Here is a 26,385-nt window from a genome sequence, read left to right as displayed (position 1 = left end):
AGCTGAGGATCGCTGAGGAGCACGAGCGGTCCGTCTCCATATCACACGCCACTTGAAGGCACGTCACGTGCATGAAGGTGAAGAGAGGGGCAGAGAAACGTGAGAGAGAGAGAGAGAGAGAGAGAGAGAGAGAGAGAGGGAGTGACGGGACGGAAGGAACAAAAGACAAAACTTTAGCAGAAGTGGGGTCAAGTGAAACGACTCCATCTTGCCCCTTTTCCACTACATGGTGCCGGCTCAACTCCACTCCACTCGCCCCTTTTTCGTTTTCCATTACTGGAAAGTACCGGCATTCTAGCAACGTGCCACTTTTCTGGTGCCCACCTTTGTCGAGGTTCCAAAAACCAAAACAAAACAAAACAAAACACTGGAGGGGTACCAAAATCAGTGCAGGCCTCTGATTGGTCAGAGAAACTCGTCACTACGTCATTTTGCGTCGCTGCGTCATCAGTGTGCGCATGGGATATCGCCCGGCATTTTTAAATACCGGAGCGGAGTTACCTTAAAAATATATTTTGAAATTGCAAAAAACGGTCGCTATGACGACCAGCTACACTGAGGGGGTGCTGTTACGGTGATGGAAAACGACGCCGAGTCGAGTCGAGTCGGTACCATGTAGCGGAAAAGCGGCATTAGTTTACTGGTGAGACTTGGTGTCAAACCCCCCCCCACCCCCCCACCCCACCAGGAGCTGAGGGGGAGCTGGTTGTTATTCTACTGAAACGCTATGGCGGAGTTTTTCTTGGGCTTGGCGTGAGTAAATATGAGGCGAGCACATTGCTGAGCTGGCGGTTTCTGAAAGAGAGGAAGAACATGTGGACGACGCTCCACCTTGGTGGTCCACGACGTACAGCTGGTCAGACTCACGTCACAATAACACAGAGAGATTAATGTGGGCGTCTGTAACATACACACACACCAAGAGAACGACACAGACACACACAACCACAGACACGCACACAGACAAACACACAGAGACACACACACACACACGCAAACAAACACAGACACACACGCGGGTTGCAACTCCATCTCATGCAAGTCTATGCGTCCACACAGCAACACAACAGCAGAGATAAACAGATAAATAAACACAGATCCTCATATTATGCAAACGTCTTGCACAAACACAGACACACACGTACACGTACACACACTGAGACACACGCAAACACATCTGTTCAGCATCGTGTGACATTTAAGCGGTGGTTATGGGACACGGTTTCTTAGAAACCCCGGTGGCGTGTGCACGCCGGTGACTGACAACGTGAACCGAGCAGCAAACAAGACGAGGGCACTCACTCATCACTCAAACAAACATTAAAATAAACCTGTCAACTCTTTTATTCTCTCTATGGGAGCAATTGTCAGAAAAGTAAACACCATAACTCAGACAGGCCATTATTAACGTGCATTTCGACTGGCACCATCGCATTCTTTGCGGATAAATAATGGTGAGAGATTTACGAGCAACACGAGGTTTCTTTTCTCCAGCTTGAGCTGCAGAGACATGGAGAGGATGGAAGAAGAGAGCGGGGCTTGGGGGATGAGGCACCTCGTGAAGCCGACCTTGCCAAAAGGCCCCATTAAGGCTGCTCCCCTGTTCGGATCCACCGGCGCTGCCATTAATACGAAAGATGAGCTTTCCTCTTACACAACCACTGGCCCTGCGCAACCGGCCTTGACAGCCAAGTCCACATCACAACTGATCCGCTTCGCATGCATAACAAGTCAGGCAGTAAATCTTGCTGGATTGTTAAATATTACTACCCCCCCACCCCTCCATATTGCACAAGTGCAGAACACACAGTTTATGACTTGAAAGGCATATTGGTTCTCTCCACAAGTGAAGCCGGACAAAAGAAAGAATGATGTTTAACGGGGCCGATTGTACCAGATGACAAAACTCCTGGTGACACTTAAAGAAAAATGAGACTCGTTGAGGGAAAATACAAAGCGGAGATGATGACATACATTCATTTTTGTTTTTCAAGCTTTTCAGTCTTTTATCTATGTTGCTTGATTGCATTGAGGGTTTTCTGTTTTTTATGTCTGTGACGCACTTTGTAAACTTGTTTTTGAAAAGTGCTATAATAATAAAGTTTATTATTATTATCATTATTTGTCATCCTGAGAGAAAACCATCATAATAATGATCCATTTTGCACAACAGGTGTTATTCAGTACGATACAGTTGAGCTCACATCCACACATGGGCTCTGGTACTAAATTCCTGGGGAGGGGATGGACTCTACTTTGCCGGAGTTAGCCAAAGTGACAGGTGTCGGGCAGGTGTGGGGATACTCACAAGTCCCCGGTCGAGTGCCACTATGTTGGAGTTCTCCCCGGGAAATGAGAGGGTCGCCTATATATCGAGTCACTGGGGGGGAAGGCTCTCTGACTGTTGTGTGTGTGCTTATGCACCGAATAGCAGTTTGGAGTATCCAGCCTTCTTGGAGTCTCTGGGTGGTGTCCTGGATAGGGTTCCACCTGGGGACTCTATAGTTCTGCTGGGGGACTTCAATGCGCATGTAGGCAACGATGGAGAAACCTGGAGGGGCGTGATTCGGGGGAATGGCCTCCCCGATTGGAACCCGAGCGGTGCCTTGTTATTGGACTTCTGTGCGAGTCATGGATTGGCCATAACAAACACCATGTTTGAACATAAGGTAGTTTGTAAGTGTACTTGGTACCAGAACACCTTAGGCCAAAGATCGATGATGGACTTTGTGGTCGTATCATCAGATCTGCGGCCGTATGTCTTGGACGCTCGGATGAAGAGAAGAGCAGAGCTGTCAACTGATCACCACCTGGTGGTGAGTTGGATCAGATGGCGGGGAAGGCTGCTGGACAAACCTGGCAAACCCAAATGTATAGTGAGGGTGAACTGGGAATGTCTGGTGGAGGCCTCTGTCCATGAGGTCTTCAAATCCCACCTCCGGAAGAAGTTCTCGTGTATCCCGAGGGAGGCTGAGGACATGGAGTCTGAGTGGGCCATGTTCAAAGCCTCTATTGCAGATGTGGCAGGTAAGAGCTGTGGTCATAAGGTCATCAGTGCCTGTCGAGGTGGCAACCTAAGAACCTGCTGGTCGACACTGGTGGTGAGGGAAGCCGTCAGACTGAAGAAGGAGGCCTTTCGGGCTGGGCTGGCCCAGGGGTCTCCTGAAGCAGCAGACAGGTACTGGAAGGCCAGAACGGCTGCGGCTTCGGCGGTCGCAGGAGGAAAAACTCGGGTGTGGGAGGGGTTTGGCGAGGCTATGGAGGAGGACTTTCGGTTGGCTTCAAGGAAGTTCTGGCAAACCATCCGCTGACTCAGGAAGGGGAAGCAGGGCTTGACTCAGGCTGTGTTCAGTCGGGGAGGGGAACTGCTGTCCCAGATTGGGGATGTTGTCAGGCGGTGGAAAGAACACTTTGAAGAGGCTCCTGAACCCAGCTAACATGTCCTCAGTGGAGGAGGTAGAGTCTGAAGACATGGGGGAAGTCCCACCCATATCCTTGGCAGAGGTCTCTGAGATAGTTAAGAAGCTCCTCGGTGGCAAGGCACCAGGTGTGGATGAGATTCACCCTGAGATGCCGAAGGCTCTGGACATTGTTGGGCTGTCTTGGCTGTCATGCCTGTTCAGTATCATGTGGAGGGCGGGGACAGTACCTGTGGAGTGGCAGACTGGGGTGGTGGTTCCCATATTTAAAAAAGGGGACCGGAGAGTGTGCTCCAATAATCACGGCATCACACTGCTCAGCCTCCCTGGGAAAGTCTACTCTAGGGTGATGGAAGGAGACTCCAACCGATTGTCAAAACTCGGATCCAGGAGGAACACTGCGGATTCCGTCCTGGCCGTGGAAAAACAGACCAACTCTTTACCCTTGCGGAAGTGCTGAGGGAGGCATGGGAGTTTGACCAGCCAGTCTACATGTGTTTTGTGGACTTGGAGAAAGCTTATGATCGTGTACCCCAGGGACCAGTCAGTGGGGGGTACTGCGGGAGTACGGGGTACCGGAGCAGCTGCTGCAAGCTATCTGGTCCTTGTATAACCAAAGTGAGAGCTGTGTCCGTATTCTCGGCATAGAGTCAAACAAGTTTTTGGTGGGTGTTGGACTCTGCCAAGGTTGTCCCTTGTCTCCGATTCTGTTTGTGTTAATCATGGACAGGATCTCAAGGCGCAGTCAAGGTGAAGAGTGTGTCCATTTTGGGAACCTCAGAATTGCATTCCTACTCTTTGTAGATGATGTGGTTTTGTTGGCTTCAGCAGAACGTGACCTCCAGCATGCACTTGGGCAGTTTGCAGCTGAGTGTGAAACGGCCCGGATGAGAGTCAGCACCTCCAAGTCTGAGGCCCTGGTTCTCTACTGCAGAATGGTGGCTCGCTCCCTCCTGGTTGGGGATGAGTTGTTGCCTCAAGTGAAGGACTTCAAGTATCTCAGGATCCTGTTTAAGAGTGAAGGTAGGATGGGGCAGGAGATTGACAGGCGGATTGGTGCAGCATCAGCAGTAATGCGGACATTGTACCGGACCATTGTGGAGAAGAGGGGGCTGAGCCAGAAGGCAAAGTTCTCAATTTACCAGTTAATCTTCGTTCCAATCCTCGCCTATGGCCATGAGCTTTGGGTAGTGACCGAAAGAGTGAGATCGCGGATACAAGAGACTTAAATGAGTTTCCTCTGTAGGGTGTCTGGGCTCAGCCTTAGAGATAGAGTGAGGAGCTCGGACATCTGGATGGAGCTTGGAGTAGAGCAACTGCTCCTCCGCATCGGAAGGAGCCAGTTGAGGTGGTTTGGGCATCGGATTAGGATGCCTCCTGGAAGCCTTCCTTTGGAGGTCCAACTGGGAGGAGACCCTGGGGTAGACCCAGAACTCACTGGAGGGACTACATGTCCAATCTGGCCTGGGAACGCCTTGGGATCCCCCAGGAGGAGCTGGAGGGCATTGCTGGGGAGAGAGACGTCTGGAGTACCCTACTTAGCTTGCTGCCAACGCGACCAGACCCTGGAGAAGCGGCTGATGATGAGATGAGATGAGATGAGTGTTAGTCATGCAGCCAAAATGTGCTAAAGTTTATTATTATATTATTAATATTATCACTATCATTATTAATCATACTGAGAGAAACACAATAGGCGTTATTCATGCAGCCAAAATGTGCTAAAGTTGTATCATTATTGTTGTTGTTGTTATCATTTGTCATCCTGAGAGAAAACCATTGTAATAACGATCCATTTTGCACAATAGGTGTTATTCATGCAGCCAAAATGTGCTCAAAAAGCAGCTGTTTATCAGCAGCATGGCTGGATATAGTCCTAAGTCACTTGCTCACTCCTTAAAAAACAAAATGACCACCACACAGAGCATGACTGGATTTATATGTTGTTCTAGGTGCCCTAAGCATAATAGAAAGGAATCATAATCAAAATAATCCTTTGTCTCCAGATTAAACCCCAGCCTTGGATCAAAGGAACAGCCGCTGTTCGCTGGTGCCTTTGCTGCCCCCGAGTGCCAAACGTCTTAGCATGCTGGCATCATAAAACTTCGCTGGAGGAAACTGGATTTGCCTGACTGGCCTGAAACTTACAGGAAAGGGCAGAAAAATGACTTAACTTATTTTCACATGAGGGATACGCCCAGCAAAGTTAAATATAAGATTTGCTGGGAAAGTAAAAGGCTGTCGGTTTCCCTGCTTAATTTTTTTTTTGTTAAACCTGTATTGCATCAAAAATACAGGTCATGGGGCATCCAGGTGATGCGGCGGTCTATTCCGGTGCCTACCAACACGCCGGTTCGAATCCCTGTGTTACCTCCAGCTTGGTCGGGCGTCCCTACAGACAATTGGCCGTGTCTCCGCGTGGGAAGCCAGATGTGGGTATGTATCCTGGTCGCTGCACTAGTGCCTCCTCTGGTCGGTCGGGGCGCCTGCTCAGGGGGGAGGGTAGCGTGATCCTCCCACGCGCTACGCCCCCCTGGTGAAACTCCTCACTGTCAGGTGAAAAGAAGCGGCTGGCGACTCCACATGTATGGGAGGAGGCATGTGGTAGTCTGCGGCCCTCCCCGGATCGGAAGAGGGGGCGGAGCGGCGACCGTGACGGCTCGGAAGAGTGGGGTAATTGGCTGAATACAATTGGGGAGGGGGGGAAAAATGGTCACATGGAGAATGAATGGATGACCATAAGATGGGGTGAGAGTACACGGCTGTGACTGAAGGTGCTTTTCATTTATTTCAGAGGAGAATGTAAAGGGGAAAGAAGGGTTTAGAGTCAACTTTAAAAAAAGAAAAAAGAAGAAAAATTCTCAGGACTTTGTGGACTTCAACTTTCTTCCCACAGTAACCGGCTCCCGCCCCCGTCGTAAGACCCCGCCCAATCGGTGGTCTCCCTTCCCCACATGTAAACACCCTCTCGTATCCTGGCCTTAAACCTCCCATTTATCAAACTGACACGAGCGGCTTGCGGCTTATTCACTGGGAGTGGATTACTTTCCCATCCGCGGGCGAAGTCATCAAATTAGATACCGGAGGGAAATGTGTGGCACGCTAAATGAGTGGTGTCATGCGGCTTGTTTTTACTCTGCAGGGTCATTATTGTAGTGGCAGCGTGAACGTAATGAGGAGGAACTGGCCAAATACGTTGCTGTGCATTATTTGTTCGGGCGTGTGCGAATGATGCGTGCAATAATAGTCATAATGATACTCTTAACCCCAGGACAGCATCCGTAAACCTTGCAGGGAGCCACTGCCTTGCTTAAGGACATGTCAGCTGGGCTGGATGCTTTCTGACGTGGTGAGCTGAACCCTGTTCTGTCGGCTGAAAGATGGTCTCGATTATAAACACATCTGTTTCAGAATCTCTGCAAGTCCTCATGAGAAGGATAATGGGTATGCCGGCGCCCATTCTCATCCCACGGCCTCATATATTGACCAAGTGTTGATATATGGAGACGAAGGTACCCTTCATCATCTGTATGATTTTTTTTTAGTTTTTTTTTTTTTTAGATACTTTATTAATCCCCGTGGGGTAATTACACTCCATATTGAACCCATCCTAGTTGTATAGCTAGGAGCAGTGGGCCGCTGCCGGGCAGCACCTGGGAACCAATTCCAGTTTGTCTTGCCATGCCTCGGTCAGGGGCACAGACAGGAGTATTAACCCTAACTCCACACAGAGGATCCTCCCACGCACTACGTGCCCCTGGTGAGACTCCTCACTGCCAGGTGAAAGAAGCGGCTCGCGACTCCACATGTATCGGAGGAGGCATCTGCAGCCCCCCGGATCAACAGAGGGGGTGGAGCAGCACCCAGCACGGCTCGGAAGAGTGTGGTAATTGGCCGGATTCAATTGGGGAGGAAAAAAAGGGGGAGGGGGCAACAAAAAAAAAACATCCTTGTATGTGTAGGCCTACACACATACTTGGCCAAATAAACTGATTCGGATTCAGATTCAGATTATTCCATCTGCATCTGCTGCAGCCAAATGGATATTTGGCAGGCCGTACTTCCATATGTATATGCCGAAAGCGAGCATGCATTTTCATTACACGCTCAACACCATGTGTCAAGCATGGGAATGCTGGGATTCTGTCAGAGACCCTTTCACAGCAACACAACAGGAAAATGCTGTGCCAGTGCCTAGGAAGTCTGCTGTTCCATTCCCGGGACCAGTTTTGAGCCATGGACCCTCTGACACCAAAGACGACTCAAGTAAACAGCCATGAGGTCAGCTTGGTTTAAAAGAGATACAGTTTACTAAAGAGGGAGGTGGAGAAGACATGCACTTCCTGCAGAACACGAGCGTGCACAGGTCTATGAAGACAGTGTATAGATACTGCATAGACAAGGTTAGTAATCCACACACTATACACAACTTCAGATACAAGTTTAAAGGTCTGTAAAACTAAATGGTTACATGCCTTGTAAAGATTAGGCACTGTGTCTGTTGGTTTGAAGAGCTTATATGCCTCCACCTTTAAGATAAAGATCCCCGTGGGGAGATTCATCCTCTGCATGAAACCCATCCTATTGTATGTATAGGAGCAGCGGGCAGCCGCAGCGGCCGGGGACCAACGCCAGTTCTTCTTTCCACTGCCTTGCTCAGGGGCACAGGCAGGAGTATTAACCCGAACATGCATGTCTTTTTGATGTTGGGAGGAAACCGGAGCACCCGGAGGAACCCCACGCGGACACGGGGAAAACATGCAAACTCCACACAGAAAGGGTCTGGGACGGCCTGGGGCTCGAACCCACGACCTCGTTGCTGTGAGGCAACAGTGCTCACCACTGGACTACTGTGCTGCCCTCACAAACACAAATTTCCACACACACAAAAGCACTACCCCAATCTCCCGCCACACAATAGTTTAGTATCCTTCTTTGAACATGACCGGCAGCCTCAGAGGAGTTGCAGTATGACTTCTCATTGATCGGCGTTAGAAGCACACCAGCTTTCCTGGAGGCTTCCTCAAAAACAATGTCATCCGGGCTAGCACCATGCATCATTAGCGCTTGGGGGATAGCACATAAAGAATGTTATTATTGCACAACGAATTCCAACCGAAGGAAAAATACGACGGTCTCTAATCACCAGAAGAGACAGAAAGAAAACACATCGGGGCCGCTGCTCGGCCTATGGAGAGGTGTGTGTGTTGGCAGCAGTCACGCCACTCGGGAGTTGTCACTTTTTTACTGTCTACATGGTGATCTGTGTTTTTCTAAATCCTCCAATACATCCAGATGGAGGACTGCTGCAAGCCTGTTTACGTGTACACTACCGTTCAAAAGTTTGGGATCACCCAAACAATTTTGTGTTTTCCATGAAAAGTCACACTTATTCACCACCATATGTTGTGAAATGAATAGAAAATAGAGTCAAGACATTGACAAGGTTAGAAATAATGATTTGTATTTGAAACAAGATTTTTTTTACATCAAACTTTGCTTTCGTCAAAGAATCCTCCATTTGCAGCAATTACAGCATTGCAGACCTTTGGCATTCTAGCTGTTAATTTGTTGAGGTAATCTGGAGAAATTGCACCCCACGCTTCCAGAAGCAGCTCCCACAAGTTGGATTGGTTGGATGGGCACTTCTTTGAGCAGATTGAGTTTCTGGAGCATCACATTTGTGGGGTCAATTAAACGCTCAAAATGGCCAGAAAAAGAGAACTTTCATCTGAAACTCGACAGTCTATTCTTGTTCTTAGAAATGAAGGCTATTCCATGCGAGAAATTGCTAAGAAATTGAAGATTTCCTACACCGGTGTGTACTACTCCCTTCAGAGGACAGCACAAACAGGCTCTAACCAGAGTAGAAAAAGAAGTGGGAGGCCGCGTTGCACAACTGAGCAAGAAGATAAGTACATTAGAGTCTCTAGTTTGAGAAACAGACGCCTCACAGGTCCCCAACTGGCATCTTCATTAAATAGTACCTGTTAGAGCCTGTTTGTGCTGTCCTCTGAAGGGAGTAGTACACACCGGTGTAGGAAATCTTCAATTTCTTAGCAATTTCTCGCATGGAATAGCCTTCATTTCTAAGAACAAGAATAGACTGTCGAGTTTCAGATGAAAGTTCTCTTTTTCTGGCCATTTTGAGCGTTTAATTGACCCCACAAATGTGATGCTCCAGAAACTCAATCTGCTCAAAGAAGTGCCCATCCAACCAATCCAACTTGTGGGAGCTGCTTCTGGAAGCGTGGGGTGCAATTTCTCCAGATTACCTCAACAAATTAACAGCTAGAATGCCAAAGGTCTGCAATGCTGTAATTGCTGCAAATGGAGGATTCTTTGACGAAAGCAAAGTTTGATGTAAAAAAAATCTTATTTCAAATACAAATCATTATTTCTAACCTTGTCAATGTCTTGACTCTATTTTCTATTCATTTCACAACATATGGTGGTGAATAAGTGTGACTTTTCATGGAAAACACGAAATTGTTTGGGTGATCCCAAACTTTTGAACGGTAGTGTAAGTCGGGTCCACGGGCAACACAAAGAGCCGTGGTGGAAAAGAGGAGGACTGTTGTGTCTAGCCGTCCCGGCTAATAAACCCCATTAAAGTGCCCGGGGTTGAGAGGTCAACGTTGTCATCCGTTGCCGCCGAGCAGGTGACCTCCATTAAGCCCCGTGTCTTCATCATTCACGTCATCGCGTCGCGCCCTCGCCGGGGGTTTTCGCGCAGATCTGAGAGGGCACGTTTTACGTTACTCGTCAGTTTGTCATTTGAGAGGCGACTCGCGCCCGGGATCCAATTAGCGAAGTGAGGGGAATGAAGGAGCAGAACATCTGGTTCCTCTCCACATTCCACCGGCGTCCCATCGCACCGTGAGAGAGGCGGGGACCTCAGGAGTGGAGGGATCATTCGTCAGGCACGCGAGGCCGCTCAATCCAAAATGCACTCGCGGTTCTGTCAAGCCCGGCGCGGACCTGGAGTCACCCTCCTAAATCTTTACGACGCTATCAACCCTTGCAATTATTGTCCCAGGAACACACTCTGTGATCTTTAGCCAATACCATTGCCCCCTGTTCTTATTTGGGCACTCACGGTCTTAAGAATTTTGTCACCCCCCCCCCTCAGAATCTATTTTAAACAGATTCTAAAAGAAGACCCCGACAGAAGCAGAGAGAGAGAATTCTTTGCACTTTGTCCCGCATAAAGCTGTGGAGCCAGACCTCCTAAACCCTGCGCCCAGGAAGATATGAAAAGATCAATGTAAACTGGGACGTCCGCGTGGTGTGGTGGTCTACTCCTTTGCCTTCCAACACGGGGATCGCCGGTTCGAAACCCTATGTTACTTCTGGCTTGGTCAGGTGTCCCTACAGACAAAATTGACCGTGTCTGTGGGTGGGAAGCCGGATGTGGGTATGTGTCCTGGTCGCTGCACTAGCGCCTCTGGTCGGTCGGGGCGCCTGTCTGGAGGGGGATGGGGGGTAACTGGGGGGAATAGTGTGATCCTCCCACTTGCTACATCCCCCTGGCAAAACTCCTCACTGTCAGGTGAAAGGAAGCGGCTGGCGACTCCACATGTATCGGAGGAGGCATGTGGTAGTCTGCAGCCCTCCCCGGATCAGTAGAGGGGGTGGAGCAGTGACCGGGACGGCTCGGAAGAGTGGGGTAATTGGCCAAATACAATTGGTGAGGGAAAAAAAGGGGGGGGTCAATGTAAATTGGGGAGTAAATGTGTGTGTGTGTGCGTGGGGGGGTAGTTTAAATAAACTATTTCAGTTAATAGTGATGGAGCTGAGGTGGGCATTTCCTGAACTCCTGTCAGCATCCGCTTTGTTTACTGTACATTACCGAAAAGCCTCCATCTACCTGCAGTCTTACAAGCAGCGTTACGGATGCCGCCAGAGTCGCCACCCAGGAAGCTATCAAACCTGCAGCAATACCGACAACTGCAAAGCATGCGCGGTAAATAAATTCATTAGCCCCAACTCGTTCAACAGGAATAACGCTACCTATTGAAAGAGTCAATAAAGTATCTCAAAAATAAAAAATAATGACCATAATAATGAATCAACACTGGCCAAAAATACAATTGTAGACTAGCCAAAGCAAATTTCCTTCAGCAAATTAAACGAGTAATGTGTTTTTTAATGTACGAAAGAGACAAATCCCATGCAGAGAGGATCTGTCACTTAGCAGACTCACACGTTCAAGTCAGCTCAGCAGTGCAGCCCGTAAAAATGAAACACAACAAAACAACGCAGTCGATATAAACTCAAGGTTACTGCATTTTATCTGAGACCAACGTCCCCCAGCTGAAGCCGGAAAATAAACAGCCTCGAGTTTTCCCTCTTGGGCAGAGGAGGCCACAGAGACCTCTTAAATCTTATCATTTCACACATCAAATAACATAAGAGCCCTTAAGAGACGGGCTTTAAATCCACCGCCATGGCGGCTGTTTAGCATCTCCAGGGGCCGGGCTATTTCCAGAAGGATCGTCGCAATTGAGACAACCCTTCTGGAAACAGCCCGGCCCCTGGAGGAGGGCCCTCTCGACCGTCCAACATGACAGTATTTCAGCCCTCCTCAGGACTGGACAGCAGCTTACCGAGATGACACCACGGGTAGCGGACAGCACTATCTGTAGACCAGGTCTGGAGTTGTATCAGTGACGTTGTCCTTGTCAATTAAGGCCAAGACGTCCACTTGCCTTCAAATTGAAATGACTTGTTTTCGTGGCACATCAAATGTAATGATGTGATCTGCAGTACAGTTTGCTGGTGGGACGGGACATGACCCCCCCCCCCCAGTTTCTACAGACTGACACAATCTGTATTCCTGAGCCACAATAGAAGCACACTGTTTATCATCTTGTTCAACATAGCATTCGCCACTTCCCCCGAGCAATTGTGTCAGAGCCGAAAGAGATGGCACGCAGCATTGTTGAGATTCTTTTGGACATCCTGACAAAGGAGAGCTGATAAGTGATAACAGCACCAGCCTGGTGAAGGCACCCGATGTAGTTTTCCATGTAAACTTAGTAGTGTAGCAGTCTATTCCGTTGGCTACCAACACGGGGACCGCCGGTTCGAATCCGTGTTACCGCCGACTTGGTCGGGCGCCCCTACAAACACAATTAGCCGTGTCTCCGGGTGGGAAGGCAGATGTGGGTATGTGTCCTGGTCACCGCACTAGCGCCTCCTCTGGTCGGTCGGGGTGCCTGTTCGGGGGGGGGGACTGGGGGGCAGCGCCGTCGCTGGCTGGGGGAATAGAGTGATCCTCCCATGCGCTACGTCCTCCTGGTGAAACTCCTCAAGGTCAGGTGAAAAGAAGCGGCTGGCAACTCCACATGTATCGGAAGAGGCATGTGGTAGCCTGCAGCTGCAGCAGTCAGCAGAAGGGGTGGAGCAGCGACCGGGACGGCTCAGAAGAGTGGGGTAATTGGCCGGATACAATTGGGGAGAAAAAAAATTCCAAAAAAAAAAAAAAAAAAAAAAACAACATAGTTTGGTTTACACTCAAAACGTCTCACCCGAACACATTTTACGTATGTGTCCTTGACTTCTAATAAACATGTTCCATACATAGCCAACCAGTGGCGGCTGGTGCTAAAACAAATTTGGGGGGCGCAATTTATCTTGGCGCAGCACACCTGACATCTGTTTTAATGTCCACACAGTCACAGAGTTATTAAGGACAATGTAGCCTGTAGATTTTATCAGGGTTCATAGACGGTGGATGATTGACAGTTGAGACGAGGCTTCATGGTGGGTATGAACATGATTGACAGCCACGAGAATTGTCCAATCACATTAGATCAAGAAACATTAAAACAATACCAACTCGCTGCCAATAAAAGTGGGAGTGTCTGGGGCACACAGAACCACGCCCCCATGGCAAATCTGAAGAAACCAATCAGACAGCAGCCTCGGGTCACCTGCTCGCCAAAAGTTTGAGGGCTCACACAAGGTTTCGTTTGGCCGGCGCCCCTCACCTAGGAAGTATATGTATTCAGACAGAAATCAACCAAATACTATTTGAACCAATATTTAATGGCTGCTGACAGGCACTGACAGACTGGAAAACACTTTTATTTCATAATTATTTGCATCATATAACTAAATTATATCTAACATGTTTAAGCAGATTTTAATCTCTTGATATTTGAAGGGGGCGGCGCCCCAGCGCCCTGTACTGGCCAGCCGCCACTGCTGCCTACTTCACAAGTCATTTACAAAGCCTTATTTTTTTCAAGTTTTGAAAGAGGCATCATTTACTACTGGTGATGTTCTTCTTCTGTTCTTTTTATCATTGAATTGTCACATTCCCTTGGTACGGTACTGCCACCAGTTGTCGGATTGAGTGCGACCAAATGAAACGAGCATAAAATCTCATCCACCATTCCTATGACATCAAGTCTTGGAGGAAAATACACATTTTCTTGGTTGGCTGTAGAGCAATTTGTCATGCAGCTAACCAACAAGATGTTTTCAACCAACATATTATCATAAAACGTTGGTGTAATTTGGCCTATTTAGTGTTACCACTAATTATTTTCATGACCACAGTTTGTATGAGACGTTCTTCTGTGTTGGTTTATAGTGCTCAACAAAATCTAAATATAGCATTTAGCAATTATGCCCTTGCATAGCGAATGGAAGCTATCTCAGCCACTGAGGGTGCACAAGCCAGTGCAGTCTTAGTGCCGGTCCCTAGTCCGGATAAATGGGGAGGGCTGCGTCAGAAAGGGCATCCGGCATGCCAAATCAAATATGTGGATCATAAATAAGATTTCAATACTGGGTCGGTCGAGGCCTGGGTAACCAACGACCGCCACCAGTACTGTTGGCCAGCAAGGTGCTGATGGAAACTATACTACTGTTGGGCGAAGGAGAAGGAGAGGGGGAAGGCATGTCCAGAGGCAGTGGGAGAGGAGGAAGGGGAAGAGTGTGGAGGTGAGAGAACTTTGAATGTTGGCAGTATGACTGGTAAAGGGAGAGAGCTGACTAATATGATGGAGCGAAGGAAGGTAGATATACTGTGTGTGCAAGAGTCCAGGTGGAAGGGGAGTAAGGTCAGGAGCATCGAAGGTGGGTTCAAACTCTTCTACCATTGTACATACGGGACATATGGGAGGAGAAAATGGGTAGGGGTAATTCTGAAGGAAGAGTATGTCAAGAGTGTGTTGGAGGTGAAGAGAGTGTTGGACAGAGTGATGAGTATGAAGCTGGAAATGGAGGTGTGTTGATGAATGTTATCAGCGTATATGCCCCGCAAGTTGGGTGTGCGATGGAAGAGAAAGAAGAATTCTGGAGTGAGTTGGATGAAGTGGTGGAGAGGGTACTCAAGGAGGAGAGAGTGGTGATTGGAGCGGACTTCAGTGGGCATGTTGGTGAAGGGAACAGAGGTGATGAGCAGGTGATGGGTAGGTATGGTGTCAAGGAGAGGAATGTGGAAAGACAGATGGTGGTGGATTTTGTAAAAAGGATGGAAATGGCTGTGGTGAATACATATTTGAAGAAGAGGGAGGAACACAGGGTGGCTAGTAAGAGTGGAGGAAAGTGCACACAGGTGAAGTATATCTTATGTAGAAGGCGCGATCTGAAAGGGATTGGAGACTGCAAGGTGGTGACAGGGGAGAACGTAGCTAGGCAGTATTGGATGGTGGTCTGTAGGATGACTTTGGAGACCAAGAAGAGGAAGACAGTGAAGGCAGAGCCAAGGATCAAATGGTGGAAGTTGAAGAAGGAAGACTGTTGTGTGGAGTTCAGGGAGGAGTTAAGACAGGCACTGAGTGGTAGTGAGGAGCTGCTGGATGGCTGGGCAACCACTGCAGAAATAGTGAGGGAGACAGCTAGGAAGGTACTTGGTGTGTCATCTGGACAGAAGGAGGACGACCAGGAGACTTGGTGGTGGAATGAGGAAGTATAGCAAAATATACAGAGGAAGAGGTTGGCAAAGAAGAAGTGGGATAATCAGAGAGATGAAGAAAGTAGACAAGTACAAGTAGATGCGGTGTAAAGCAAAGACATAGATGGTAAAGGAAAAGGCGTATGGTGAATTGGAGACAGTGGCACTGATGAAAAGACAGGAGGTGGAGCTGGAGGTGGCAGAGTTGAACATGCTAAGATTTTCATTGAGTGATGAAGAAGGACAGGATTAGGAAAATGTACATTAGATGGACCTCTCAGGTTGGACGGTTTGGAGACAAAGCAAGAGAGGCAAAATTGAGATGGTTTGGACATGTGTGGAGGAGAGATGCTGGGTATATTGGGAGGAGGATGCTGAATATGGAGCTGCCAGGGAAGAGGAGAAGAGGAAGGCCAAAGAGGAGGTTTATGGATGTGTTGAGGGAGGACATGCAGGTGGCTGGTGTGACAGAGGAAGATGCAGAGGACAGGAAGAGATGGAAACGGATGATCCACTGTGGCGACCCCTAACAGGAGCAGCCGAAAGTAGTAGTGGTAGTAGTAGTGGTAGTAGTAGTAGTAGTAGTAGTAGATGAAGAATGGAAGATAAAAAAGCTGTTCATCATTAGCACAGATTATCAGCTTTTAAATGATACAATATAAAAACAATAAGAATACATTAACACTACTTAATGCAATAATAAGCATTAACTAATAATTTACTAACAGTCAACTAATGTGTCTAGTAATCATTTGCTAATGTGTTCATCATTTACTAATATCAGTTAGTACCTTAATTAACCTGTAAACCCTTAATAAATGTTAAGAGACATTTGTTAACTGTTACTATTGTATAAATTAACTGTTAGTTCATGCTTATAACTGTATTAACTAATGTTGACAGCGTTTATAGCACCACTAGGGGCAGACCCACATAGGTTACCCGTAACAAGAGCAAAGTGGAGCAGTAACTGAAGTGAACGCTACCATGTGGACAGAGTTAACAGCAGCCGACCTGTCATGGCCAAATACTTGTATGTTTTCTTCCTCCTCGTTGAGCAATTTACTCTTGTATCTCTATGATCAATATAATCTTTATTATATTATTGATATTTTAGTTATCGTGATGATGAGAATGATGACGTGTCACGCCGGGAGCAGGAAGAGAGGACCCAGATGCAGAGAGCAGAGACAGGCTGGGCCAGAACAAGGCCTTCGTAGAGCAAACAAAACTTAAAATAACAGGAACGAAGATGCAGGCAGCATGGAAGGCTCCAGACAAGGCGTGACGCACCCGGCTACCAAAAATCCACATGTGTATGTCTGTGACGATCCGACAAAGCGCCAGGGCAACCAGGGGGAATCTATATATATAGTCTGCTGGAGAGCCAATCGGGGAAATGGGGAACAGGTGAGAAAGGCAGGGCAGGAACAGACTCGCCAATTAGCGAATAGGGAACAGGTGAGCAGGCCGGGGGGGGGGGGGGGACAGGAACCGCAAGCCAAATAAGGGGCTGGGGATCAGGTGAGTACAGCATGGCCAATCAGGTAAATGGGGCAATCAAGGTTACTCATGGGGCAATCAGGGTTACTCAGGTAAATGGGGCGCAGGTGAGCCCTGATGGCCCAGACCACACAACCACGACATGATGACAATGATGATGACGACGATAATGATGATGATGATTTCATATTAGATTACCAAGTCCTGATGTTTCATATATATATATATGTATATATGTATGTATGTATATATATCCATCCATTATCCAAAGTTATCCTGCTCTCTCAGGGTCACGGGGATGCTGGAGTCTATCCCAGCAGTCATTGGGCGGCAGGCAGAGACACACCCTGGACAGGCCGCCAGGCCATCACAGGGACGGCGGTTGAATACATATGTATTGTATTTATTTTACATTTTGCCATCTTGTGAAGAAGAGATATTGGAGTTGTGTTTTAAGTTGGGGTTACTGCTGAATAAGTGTTTGATGGATATTCTACTCTTAATTAATTAAATGTTACTGACACACACACACACACACACACACACACACATGCTCGCTCTCTTGCACATTTTGTGTATGTGTGTGTCTGTGTGTGTATGTATTTGCATGACCTTGACACTAGGACCGCATTATGTAAGTATACTAGCAGTCCTCCGCTCCAGCCCTCATCTCTCTCCGGCTTTCTTCACGGCCAAACACTTTTGGGATTCTGCCCAAACCCCTGATTAATTCCACAAAGGCATTCTTTCAGCAGGACGGGTGGGGAGGGAGGTTAAGTCCCACAACTGAGCAGCACTGGCCCAGGTGTCCTATCACTATCACGAGTGCTGCTGGATGACGGGATGCCTCACACATGAGTCAGTAAACCCTTCAAGGGATGCTGAATCTATCGGCTATCGCAGCTGCTTGAGAGTGAGCAGAGTGATGGATTAGCCAGTGTTCTGCATCGGTCCAGCTCCGGTTGTGTCGTTTAAACGGGTGATGCGACGGCGGATGCTCTGCCGGAGTAAAACTAGTAGTGAGACACTGTCGCAGGCTATCTCAGAGAGGCAGAAGCTGGCTTCTAGGCAAAGAAGCTGGTCCTTGATCCCGGAGTGTTTAGGGGACTGAATGTGAGTGTCAGAGAGAACGGGAAAGAGAGAGAGGGGGGGGGGAGCTTGACCCTGGTATCACCTGCCTCTGGACAAGAGTAGGGAGGGATTGGCTAAGTTGGAGTGGCTATTGTGCTGCTGAGGAGGCTGTTTCTGTCCTTCCCCCACGACAAGCCACTGTGTGCTGCATACAACCTGAGCCTCCCTGCGCTGACTGGTATAGCCTGTGCACAACCTCAGCACTTTTCAACCAGCTACCCCCACACATGTTCCTCTCAGACTATGACAACTCACACACACACACACACACACACACCCACACACATATTGACCTTCCTAAAGTAGTGCTCTTACGGGTCACTGACATATCATACACCCAAAAGCCCACACATACATATAAGATCACAGGATCAGGCGTGTATGTGCCCTGCCTGGACGGATTTGCAGCAACTTGCATTTTCCATTGTGTCCTCTTTCTCACGTGTCCTGTCACTCAACCTGTCGCCATGGAGACAAGATCAGCTTCCGCATCTCTCAGACTTTAGTGCATGCACTGCAGCACGAGACACAGCCACATCAATTTAATGCAAGTAGATGCACGTCTTTAGCCCGTGCATGAAAGCGGAGACCCGTTGAGTGCATCATGCCTTACAACCTGCGGTAACACATGCAGGCCGAGGTGGTTTTGGAGATGCATCTCAAGGCGAGCATCGCCTCACTCAGGAAGAGCAGCAGAATGTACTGGAGCTCCTCTGTCATACAAACCAGGGACACCGGCACAGGGAAGAGGCGAGGGACAGAAATTGCACCATTGCTCTGCATGGGGAACTCTGCAAGGGACTTGGTTGCCTAAGGAAGAATAATCTCTTCGTCTGAGCAGAATCACACTGATGTTTCTTGCATGGTTCGGATCACGGATCAGCACAACGTTTTGAATAGGAGATATACTGCAGACTATAATGGGTGCCTAGATCGCAAAATTGCTGTGGCCCAGTCCCGTCCCACACCCGACACTTCATCCGACCCACATACCACATGGAATGATGGCATTTGGGCGGTCCGCTCCCGTTTGCCAGATCTGGGCCAGAACCAAGCCATAGCAATGCCGCATGTGCCACATATTTGCCAAAGGTGGCCCATATTTGTTTTGTGATATTTGGCCCATGTTCACCATTTACCACACGGGCCACTTCAGGGTCACATCCAGATCACATGTTGCACCGCATCTTTGCCAAAAAAAGGCCCACATCTGATTTGGCACATTTGGGCCATATTTGCTATTATACATGTGGGCCACTTCAGGTTCACATCCATTTTGTCAGGGCCAGGAAGAAGGCCATCAGTGCCGCATCATTGCCTGAAGTGGCCCATATCCGGATGCTATGTGATTGGATGGAACAATGAAGTCTTAGCTCATCTGGACTGACGCGATCCAAGGTTCCCACGCATACCAACTGGACAGAGCCAACTAACGTCTGTGAGGGGAGACGGAGGCCGGGGCCCGACAGCAACGACTCCAGTCATTCAGAGAGTGATCTGAATAAAAGGAAGTCATAACAAAGATCCCACACACAAACCAAGGCCTAGTTATTGTGACATGTGAAGCATGCGGTGTTTGTCTTGTAGAGTCGGAGGGCACAGCTGTTCCCCGCTGCTCTACTCAAACACTGGGTCAAGTGGGGGTGACAATTATTATAGTGTAACCGGTTATTTTTTTGCCCGGTGCGGGATTCGATACGGGGTGTACTGCACCACAAGGCGACATCACTAACCGCTCGGCTAAAGGGTCAGACTCGTTAGCTAGGGACTAACGTGTCTAATTAGTAGTTTACAGTCGTCACCCTCCCCGGAAGCGCGCCCTCGCGCTTGTTCTTCCCGCGCTCTGAAGAGACTTCTGAGGATCTGCACACTTCCGGATCCCACCGCTGCCACCAATGTAACCGGTTATTTTGTCGCCCGGTGCGGGATTCGATACGAGGTGTACTGCACCACAAGGCGACATCACTAACCGCTCGGCTAAAGGGTCAGACTCGTTAGCTAGGGACTAACGTGTCTAATTAGTAGTTTACAATAGGAACATATGCCGGGGTAAAACGACTTACGACCCAAAATCATACAGAGAAAAGCTTTTCGTTCAGCAACAGATACGCGCTCTGTTGAGGTTCTTGTCAAACAGTTTCAGTTAGGATTTTTTTTTTCACAAGGTGAAACAAGCCTGGCCATGATGCTGTGTTTAGTTTTAGTTTCAAAATCGGCGCTCAGACAAAAAACACATTTTTAGTCGGCAGAAAACCGGCAGACAACAAGCGGGAGGTGACTGACAAGTCCTTACTGTGTGATCTGGGACTTTCTTTGCGGTCACTCGGCGGAAGGTCCGCGAACTGCACCCGATGTCCCGACATGTCCGACAAACCCGCTCCGCTGCCCGACGACGACCGCTGCTCCGCCGCTGCGCCGGAGAATCCCGCCAAACTTCCGAGGACGAGGACGGAGCGACTGAGCCGGCCGGAAGTCTCCTTTGACTCGGTGATGACCGTCGCGAGCGTATGTCATTGAGTCTCTCTCTCTCGCGCGCGCGCGCTCTCTCTCTCGCGCTCTCTCTCTCTCTCTGCGGTACACTCTCACCTGCCTGAGATGTTGGTCTGTCTACGCAGAACTGGGCTGAGGCGAGATGCTGCCCCCCTCCCACTCCCCGCATAAAAAAAAAACTTTTTTCGATGTCCACATGACTTGCGGAATTACGTCATCACGATATATTATATAATAAACCCTAAGAGAAAAGTAAGGTTACCCTTGGGTTAAAATACAAATTAAAAAAAAACAAAAAAAACAAAAAAAAAACAAACGTTCCCCGGCTGATGAATTCACAAACTTGGTACAACTTTCAGAAAAGACCTGCTTTCACTTTTGGCATGACTGCCCAGTTGTCACGTTAACGCCGTAAAGTCGTGATAACAAGCTCGGCTTTAGTGGCGAGACGGACTAAAGAGCGGCGTCTTGCAAGCGTTTCATCAAATTGTATACGGTTGTCTACATTGCCATCTAGCGGCGAAAAGGTGAAACGTCGTTAAAAAAGGCGACGAGACCATATTTGAGAAACTTGGGAGAAGCGTAAAATTGTATATTTCCCCCAAAACGTCCGTCTTTTGTTTAGATTTGTTTGTGTAAGCACGGTTTTTGTACTTTTTCTTTCTTTTTTCTGTTATGTCAAATGGAAAAACACCCCATGTTTTATTTTTGTGTTCTATAATTACTCTGTAAAATGCAGAACAGATGCATCACTTTATAAAAGTATCTAACTACAGATGATTATGTAAAATGCTGTTAATACGTGATTCAAAATAATCAAGTAAAAAAGAAGAAGAGAATTACTTTTTTTTTCAGCCTTGAACTGCACTTGCTGATGTGTTTTGTTTTGTTAGAGAGAATCTGATGCTGGATTTCTTGCACAGTCCTTTTTCATGCGCTATAACCCAGCAGCCTATGTTATATCTGGGGTTCATGAATACAGAAGTCAAGTGATGCTGTTCACTTTATACGCAGCAGCTCACAACAGAACAACGCAACTCATTACTGACACTAACAACAGGTCGCCACTTGGGGCGTCTATACATAGAATAATAATAATAATAATTATTAATAACATTAATAATGATAAATATGCGTGTGTCTACATCCGTATGCAACACTCCTGCCCTTTCAGTAGAGAAACCACACAGTAAGTGTTTACAGCTATGTCTCGGTCTCATCAGCATATATAAAACCAAACATGTTTAACTTGTTTTCTTAAAATAAGTTTTCTTAATATAACATGACTCACTGTTCTTTTACAGGTTTGCATACCTTTCAGGACATTACACCCTGTACCAACTGCTGTATTGAGACACACTGACAGATTCCGTCGTTGTGGGTCTTCTGTGTGTGTCCTCAGATCGTATCTATGGTTTGTGTTGTGCTGTATGGGAGGGAGGACGTGCAGGTGGTTGGTGTGACAGAGGAAGACGCAGAGGACAGGAAGAGATGGAAACGGATGATATGCTGTGGCGACCCCTAGCGGGAGCAACCAGAAGAAGAAGAAGAAGAAGAAGAAGAAGAAGAAGAAGAAGAAGGAGGAGAAGGAGGAGGAGGAGGAGGAGGAGGAGAAGAAGAAGGAGGAGGTATAAAGCCTACAAATTATAGACGTAACAGTACAACTTAAGCTTGGGAACAGACAAAATAGCGAATTAATGTTTTACAGTTATGTTCATCTGTTCACCCATATTTCCTTTTTTCCACAAGTGCAAATGGAGGGAACGGATGAATGTGCACCACCGTTAGTCAGTTACGCTCCATTTTCTAATTTATGGTAATGGTTACCGAATTGCCGTGTTGATTACAATTATATGAACAATAACCATTCAATCATATCAGCATCTTCATGAATCAAAATCTATACATACATCTCGGACCTGCTGTGCAAACAGTCGTACAGGATGTCCCCTGAGAACCGTCAAAGTTTGCGCCCAGCGTGGGGCTCGAACCCACAACCCTGAGAGGAAGCGTCTCCTGCTCTACCCACCGAGGTGGCAGCTGGGCACATGAAGTTTTAATGTAGAATCAAAGTCCACAATCCCACCCCCCCATCCACCCAGATAACTACCTAATATATTCTATTTATTCATGTCGTTTCATTTTTAGGGGGCAAGAATATGTGCTCCAATAACTGGATCATAATAAGATGAAGGCGAAGCTCCAGCTAAAGTCACACTGATAGTTTGAGCAAAACATGATGCAGCAATCTACAGGGAACAATGCAAATGACTGACTTTCCGTTGGCTTCCTGAAAACGTGCATGCAGACCCAGCCCAGATAGCAGACACATTTGGGTCTAATCTGGGGCGCTTTTGGTACTTACGGCTCAGTTACGGCACTGGCAACTCTTGTGTGGGCCACACATGGCCCAAATGTAATGAACCGGGACTTGACTTGGGTTACAGCACATACTGCGTGGGCCAGATGTGGCCCAAAATGTGGCCCAGGTGTGGCTAAATTGAGGCAGCCACACTCACCCTGAGTCAACGCCGTCATTCGAGGCCCAATGGGGGCCATAAGATAACTGCAGATGTGGGCCATATTTGGGCCAAAGATTCTTTGCTATCTGGGAGGCAGCATACCTCAGACCTGCGACCCATGCTTGGGTGCAATAGAAATCAATTTATTTTGAATCATGTAAACGCTTGATTTGAAAGCCTGCCTTAGACTGACTTATTCCCAGCTACCAGGCTGTTTCTGTGCACATGAGAGTACTAATGTAGTATTTTGCATGGCAAGCCCGCCTCTCACGTTGCCAGTTAATCACCTGGTTTCTTCTGTGGGTGAGAGAGCATAGTAGTTTTGGGAAAACACCAACCCACAATCACTTCGCAGTGACCATTCCAACATAAACTATAACAGATAGTTGGTAAAGAAGCAGCTGACTAAATACTAGAATGTGCCTTGGTGGATGCAGTAAAACCTAACAAAGCCCCCCCCCCTTCCCCGCCCCTATGCATGTGATAATGTACAACATCTGGTTCATGTTTGGGAACTCTGAGTATCTGCGGAATTCAACCTTATCATTTTAAAGTTCCCCGTCCTCTTATGGAATTAGTGTGAGGCGCCAAAATATTTCCCCTCAGCACATGACCGCATAAGCACATCCTCACAATATGCTGTTTTTCTTGCGATGATGAATGTACAGACAAACTTTGGTAGCCTTTAAATCAATCTTTGAATATCAGATCAAACTGTAATTTTAAAAAAAAAAACCTCATAACTTCTAAAACACAAACAAATATAAACGTTTGACAGTGTTGTGTTGTTTTCTCTACCAGAATGATAATCAAACTTCAATGTGATATAAGGCAGGGTTGCGATGGCCAATTCTATACAAAGAAAATTGATTCCTAAGGCGTCTGGGGGGCGTGATGGTCTATTACGTTGCCTACCAACACGGGGATCACCGGTTCGAATCCCCGTATTACCTCTGGCTTGGTCGGGCGTCCCTACAGACACAATTGGCCGTGTCTGCGGATGGGAAGCCGGATGTGGGTATGTGTCCTGGTCGCCGCACTGGCGCCTCCTCTGGTCAGTTGGGGTGACTGTTCATGGAGGAGGGGGAACTGGGGGGAATAGCGTGATCCTCCCACATGCTACGTCCCCCTGGTGAAACTCCTCACTGTTAGGTGAAAAGAAGCGGCTGGTGACTCCGCATGTATCGGAGGAGGCATGTGGTAGTCTGCAGCCCTCCCCAGATCGGCAGAGGGGGTGGAGCAGCGACCGGGACGGCTCGGAAGAGTGAGGTAATTGGCCAAGTATAATTGGAGAGAAAAAGGGAGGGAAATGGCTTCCTGATTCCTTATTATCTGTTTGTTATTTTATTACTGATAAACACTTTTTGTGTCTGTCCTATATTCATCTCCTGGATCGCCACCCTGCCGTGGTGGAGAAGCTTGCGTGTACTAATGATCCCGAGAGCTATGCCGTCCGGAGCTTGGCTCCTGGTAGGGTCACCCAAGGCAGATGGGTCAAGGGGGAGGTTCCAGACAAAGTGTGATCCAACAAGGACCTCAACGGTAGAACTGGCGGAAGATGTCTCCAGGTCACAACGGCAGTGAAGGCGGATGAAGGCTGCAACAGAGGGGTTGTTCCCAATCGTCTTGGTTGTCCATGCCATTGGACTCTGGACACCCCCTGCCAAGGACTGTGTGGTGGCTGCAGGCACATCAGCCATGCCACATACAAAGCTGTCACGCACAGGCGTCCACCTGCAAGGGTCTATGCCCACCTGAAGATCCACAAGGACCTAGAAGGAGGACAGTCATACTTGACGGCGAGTGACCGGTGCTGCTGCTGCTGAGGATGATAGTCCACTTCAGCAAAAACTGAAATTGTTTCAACTTTGGAAAGTGGTGGATTGCTCACAACACAAGGCCCTAAAAAGAGGTCAGCCGTTCCACTGAAAACAATACAAAACTGCAGGTAGCGCTTTTCTGGTATTCTGGACTAAAGTAAACCAACAAGTGTTAATTATTTCGTTAACAGAAAGATCAAGTCCCTTCATGTTCCCACATTTGCCTCAGCTGACTGTATCTGAGGATTGCATGGAAACAAAAACCTTCTCCCACCCTCAGTGTACATCCCTCTGCTTAGAGAACAACAAAAAAGAAATGTCCTTCTGGTCACATGACTTATCTAATCCTTGCCTTTGCTTGCATCAAGGCCATGATTTGCTTTGTCTCTCTGACCTGCTCCCCCTGAAGGATTACTGGCCTGAGGGTTCAGAGTGACAGCCATACTTACCATGGTCATTATACTAGTATTGGCTCTGGTACTGGTCTCCATATTGGTCCTCATACTGGTCCCCATCCTGGTACTGTTCATCTTGGAGGTGGCGGTCGCCCTTCTCCTCTGGGGTAGACCTCTGATCCTGCTCCTGTGGGTAGAAGTCATCATCAGTGCTGGCAGCACGGTGGCGCAGTGTTTAGCGCTGTCACCTCACAGCAAAAAGGCCCTGGGTTCAACCCCCGGAGTTGTCCAACCTTGGGGGTCATCCCAGGTTGTCCTCTGTGTGGAGTTTGCATGTTCTCCCCGTGTCGGTGGTGAGTTTTCTCCGGGTGCTCCGGTTTCCCCCACGTCAAAAAGGCATGCATGTTAGGGTTAATACTCCTGTCTGTGCCCCTGACCGAGGCAGGGCAAGACGAACTGGAGTTGGTCCCCAGGCGCTGCACAGTGGTTGCCCACTGCTCCTAGCTACACAACTAGGATGGGTTAAATGCAGCAAGGGAATTTCCTACGGGGATTAATAAAGTATCTCAAAAAAAAAAATCCAGGGTGAAGCTGTCATCGATGTGGTCATTGTAGCATCAGTAAGAGCTGGCAGATGCATTGTAAGAATTCAAGCCCCAGTGAGACATTCCACACCCCATAGCAACCATAGGTCAGCAGACCTGGGGGCAGACAGACCATAATAGCTAGAAACACACAGCTTGAAAGTACACGTGTGTTATGTAACTTTTGTGAGGATGGTCAGCAGAGATGACTGTTCTCAAGACGGAGGAATGAGAGGATCTGTTCAGAGTTACTACTTCTTGGGGGGGGGGCCCTAGTAACTCCTTTTCTATTTCTATCATTTGCTCTTATATCTGTACATCTTATGTCCTTCTCTGCGTTCATTTTTATCTGAACTCTTCGTTATGAGATGTGCTATAGATAGAGTTTATAATTTAACATTAGTTACTGTGGTAGACAGGGGTTGGTGTTGGCCCTGGTTTGAACACATGCAGTGAAACTTGCAGACTGCATGTGTGTATGTATGCAGGGAAAAACAGCCAGGAAATGCCGACCCTCTGCATGGCGTCCACGGCTGTTTTTGAGAGCTGTTGAACTGCAGCTCTCTGTAAAAGAGATTAAGACTCTGGACTGTTCCTGCAAAGGTCATTT

The 26,385-nt window shown here is 47.9% G+C and overlaps 1 protein-coding gene across 1 annotated transcript in view; it reads right to left on the bottom strand.

The window, feature by feature from the left end:
* LOC130130152 (sickle tail protein-like) overlaps positions 1-20,354 on the bottom strand; it is a 128,545-nt gene extending 108,191 nt beyond the window's left edge. The window contains exon 1 of the mRNA XM_056299889.1: positions 20,258-20,354. Coding sequence (XP_056155864.1) covers positions 20,258-20,327 — 70 coding nt within the window. The 5' untranslated portion in view covers positions 20,328-20,354. The remainder of the gene's footprint in view (positions 1-20,257) is intronic.
* Positions 20,355-26,385: the final 6,031 nt, after the last annotated feature.

This window comes from Lampris incognitus, chromosome 19, assembly GCF_029633865.1.
Source record: "Lampris incognitus isolate fLamInc1 chromosome 19, fLamInc1.hap2, whole genome shotgun sequence".
Lineage (NCBI taxonomy): Eukaryota > Metazoa > Chordata > Actinopteri > Lampriformes > Lampridae > Lampris > Lampris incognitus.
Note: the sequence above shows the minus strand (reverse complement) of the source record. Positions and strands in the feature narration are given on the sequence as shown.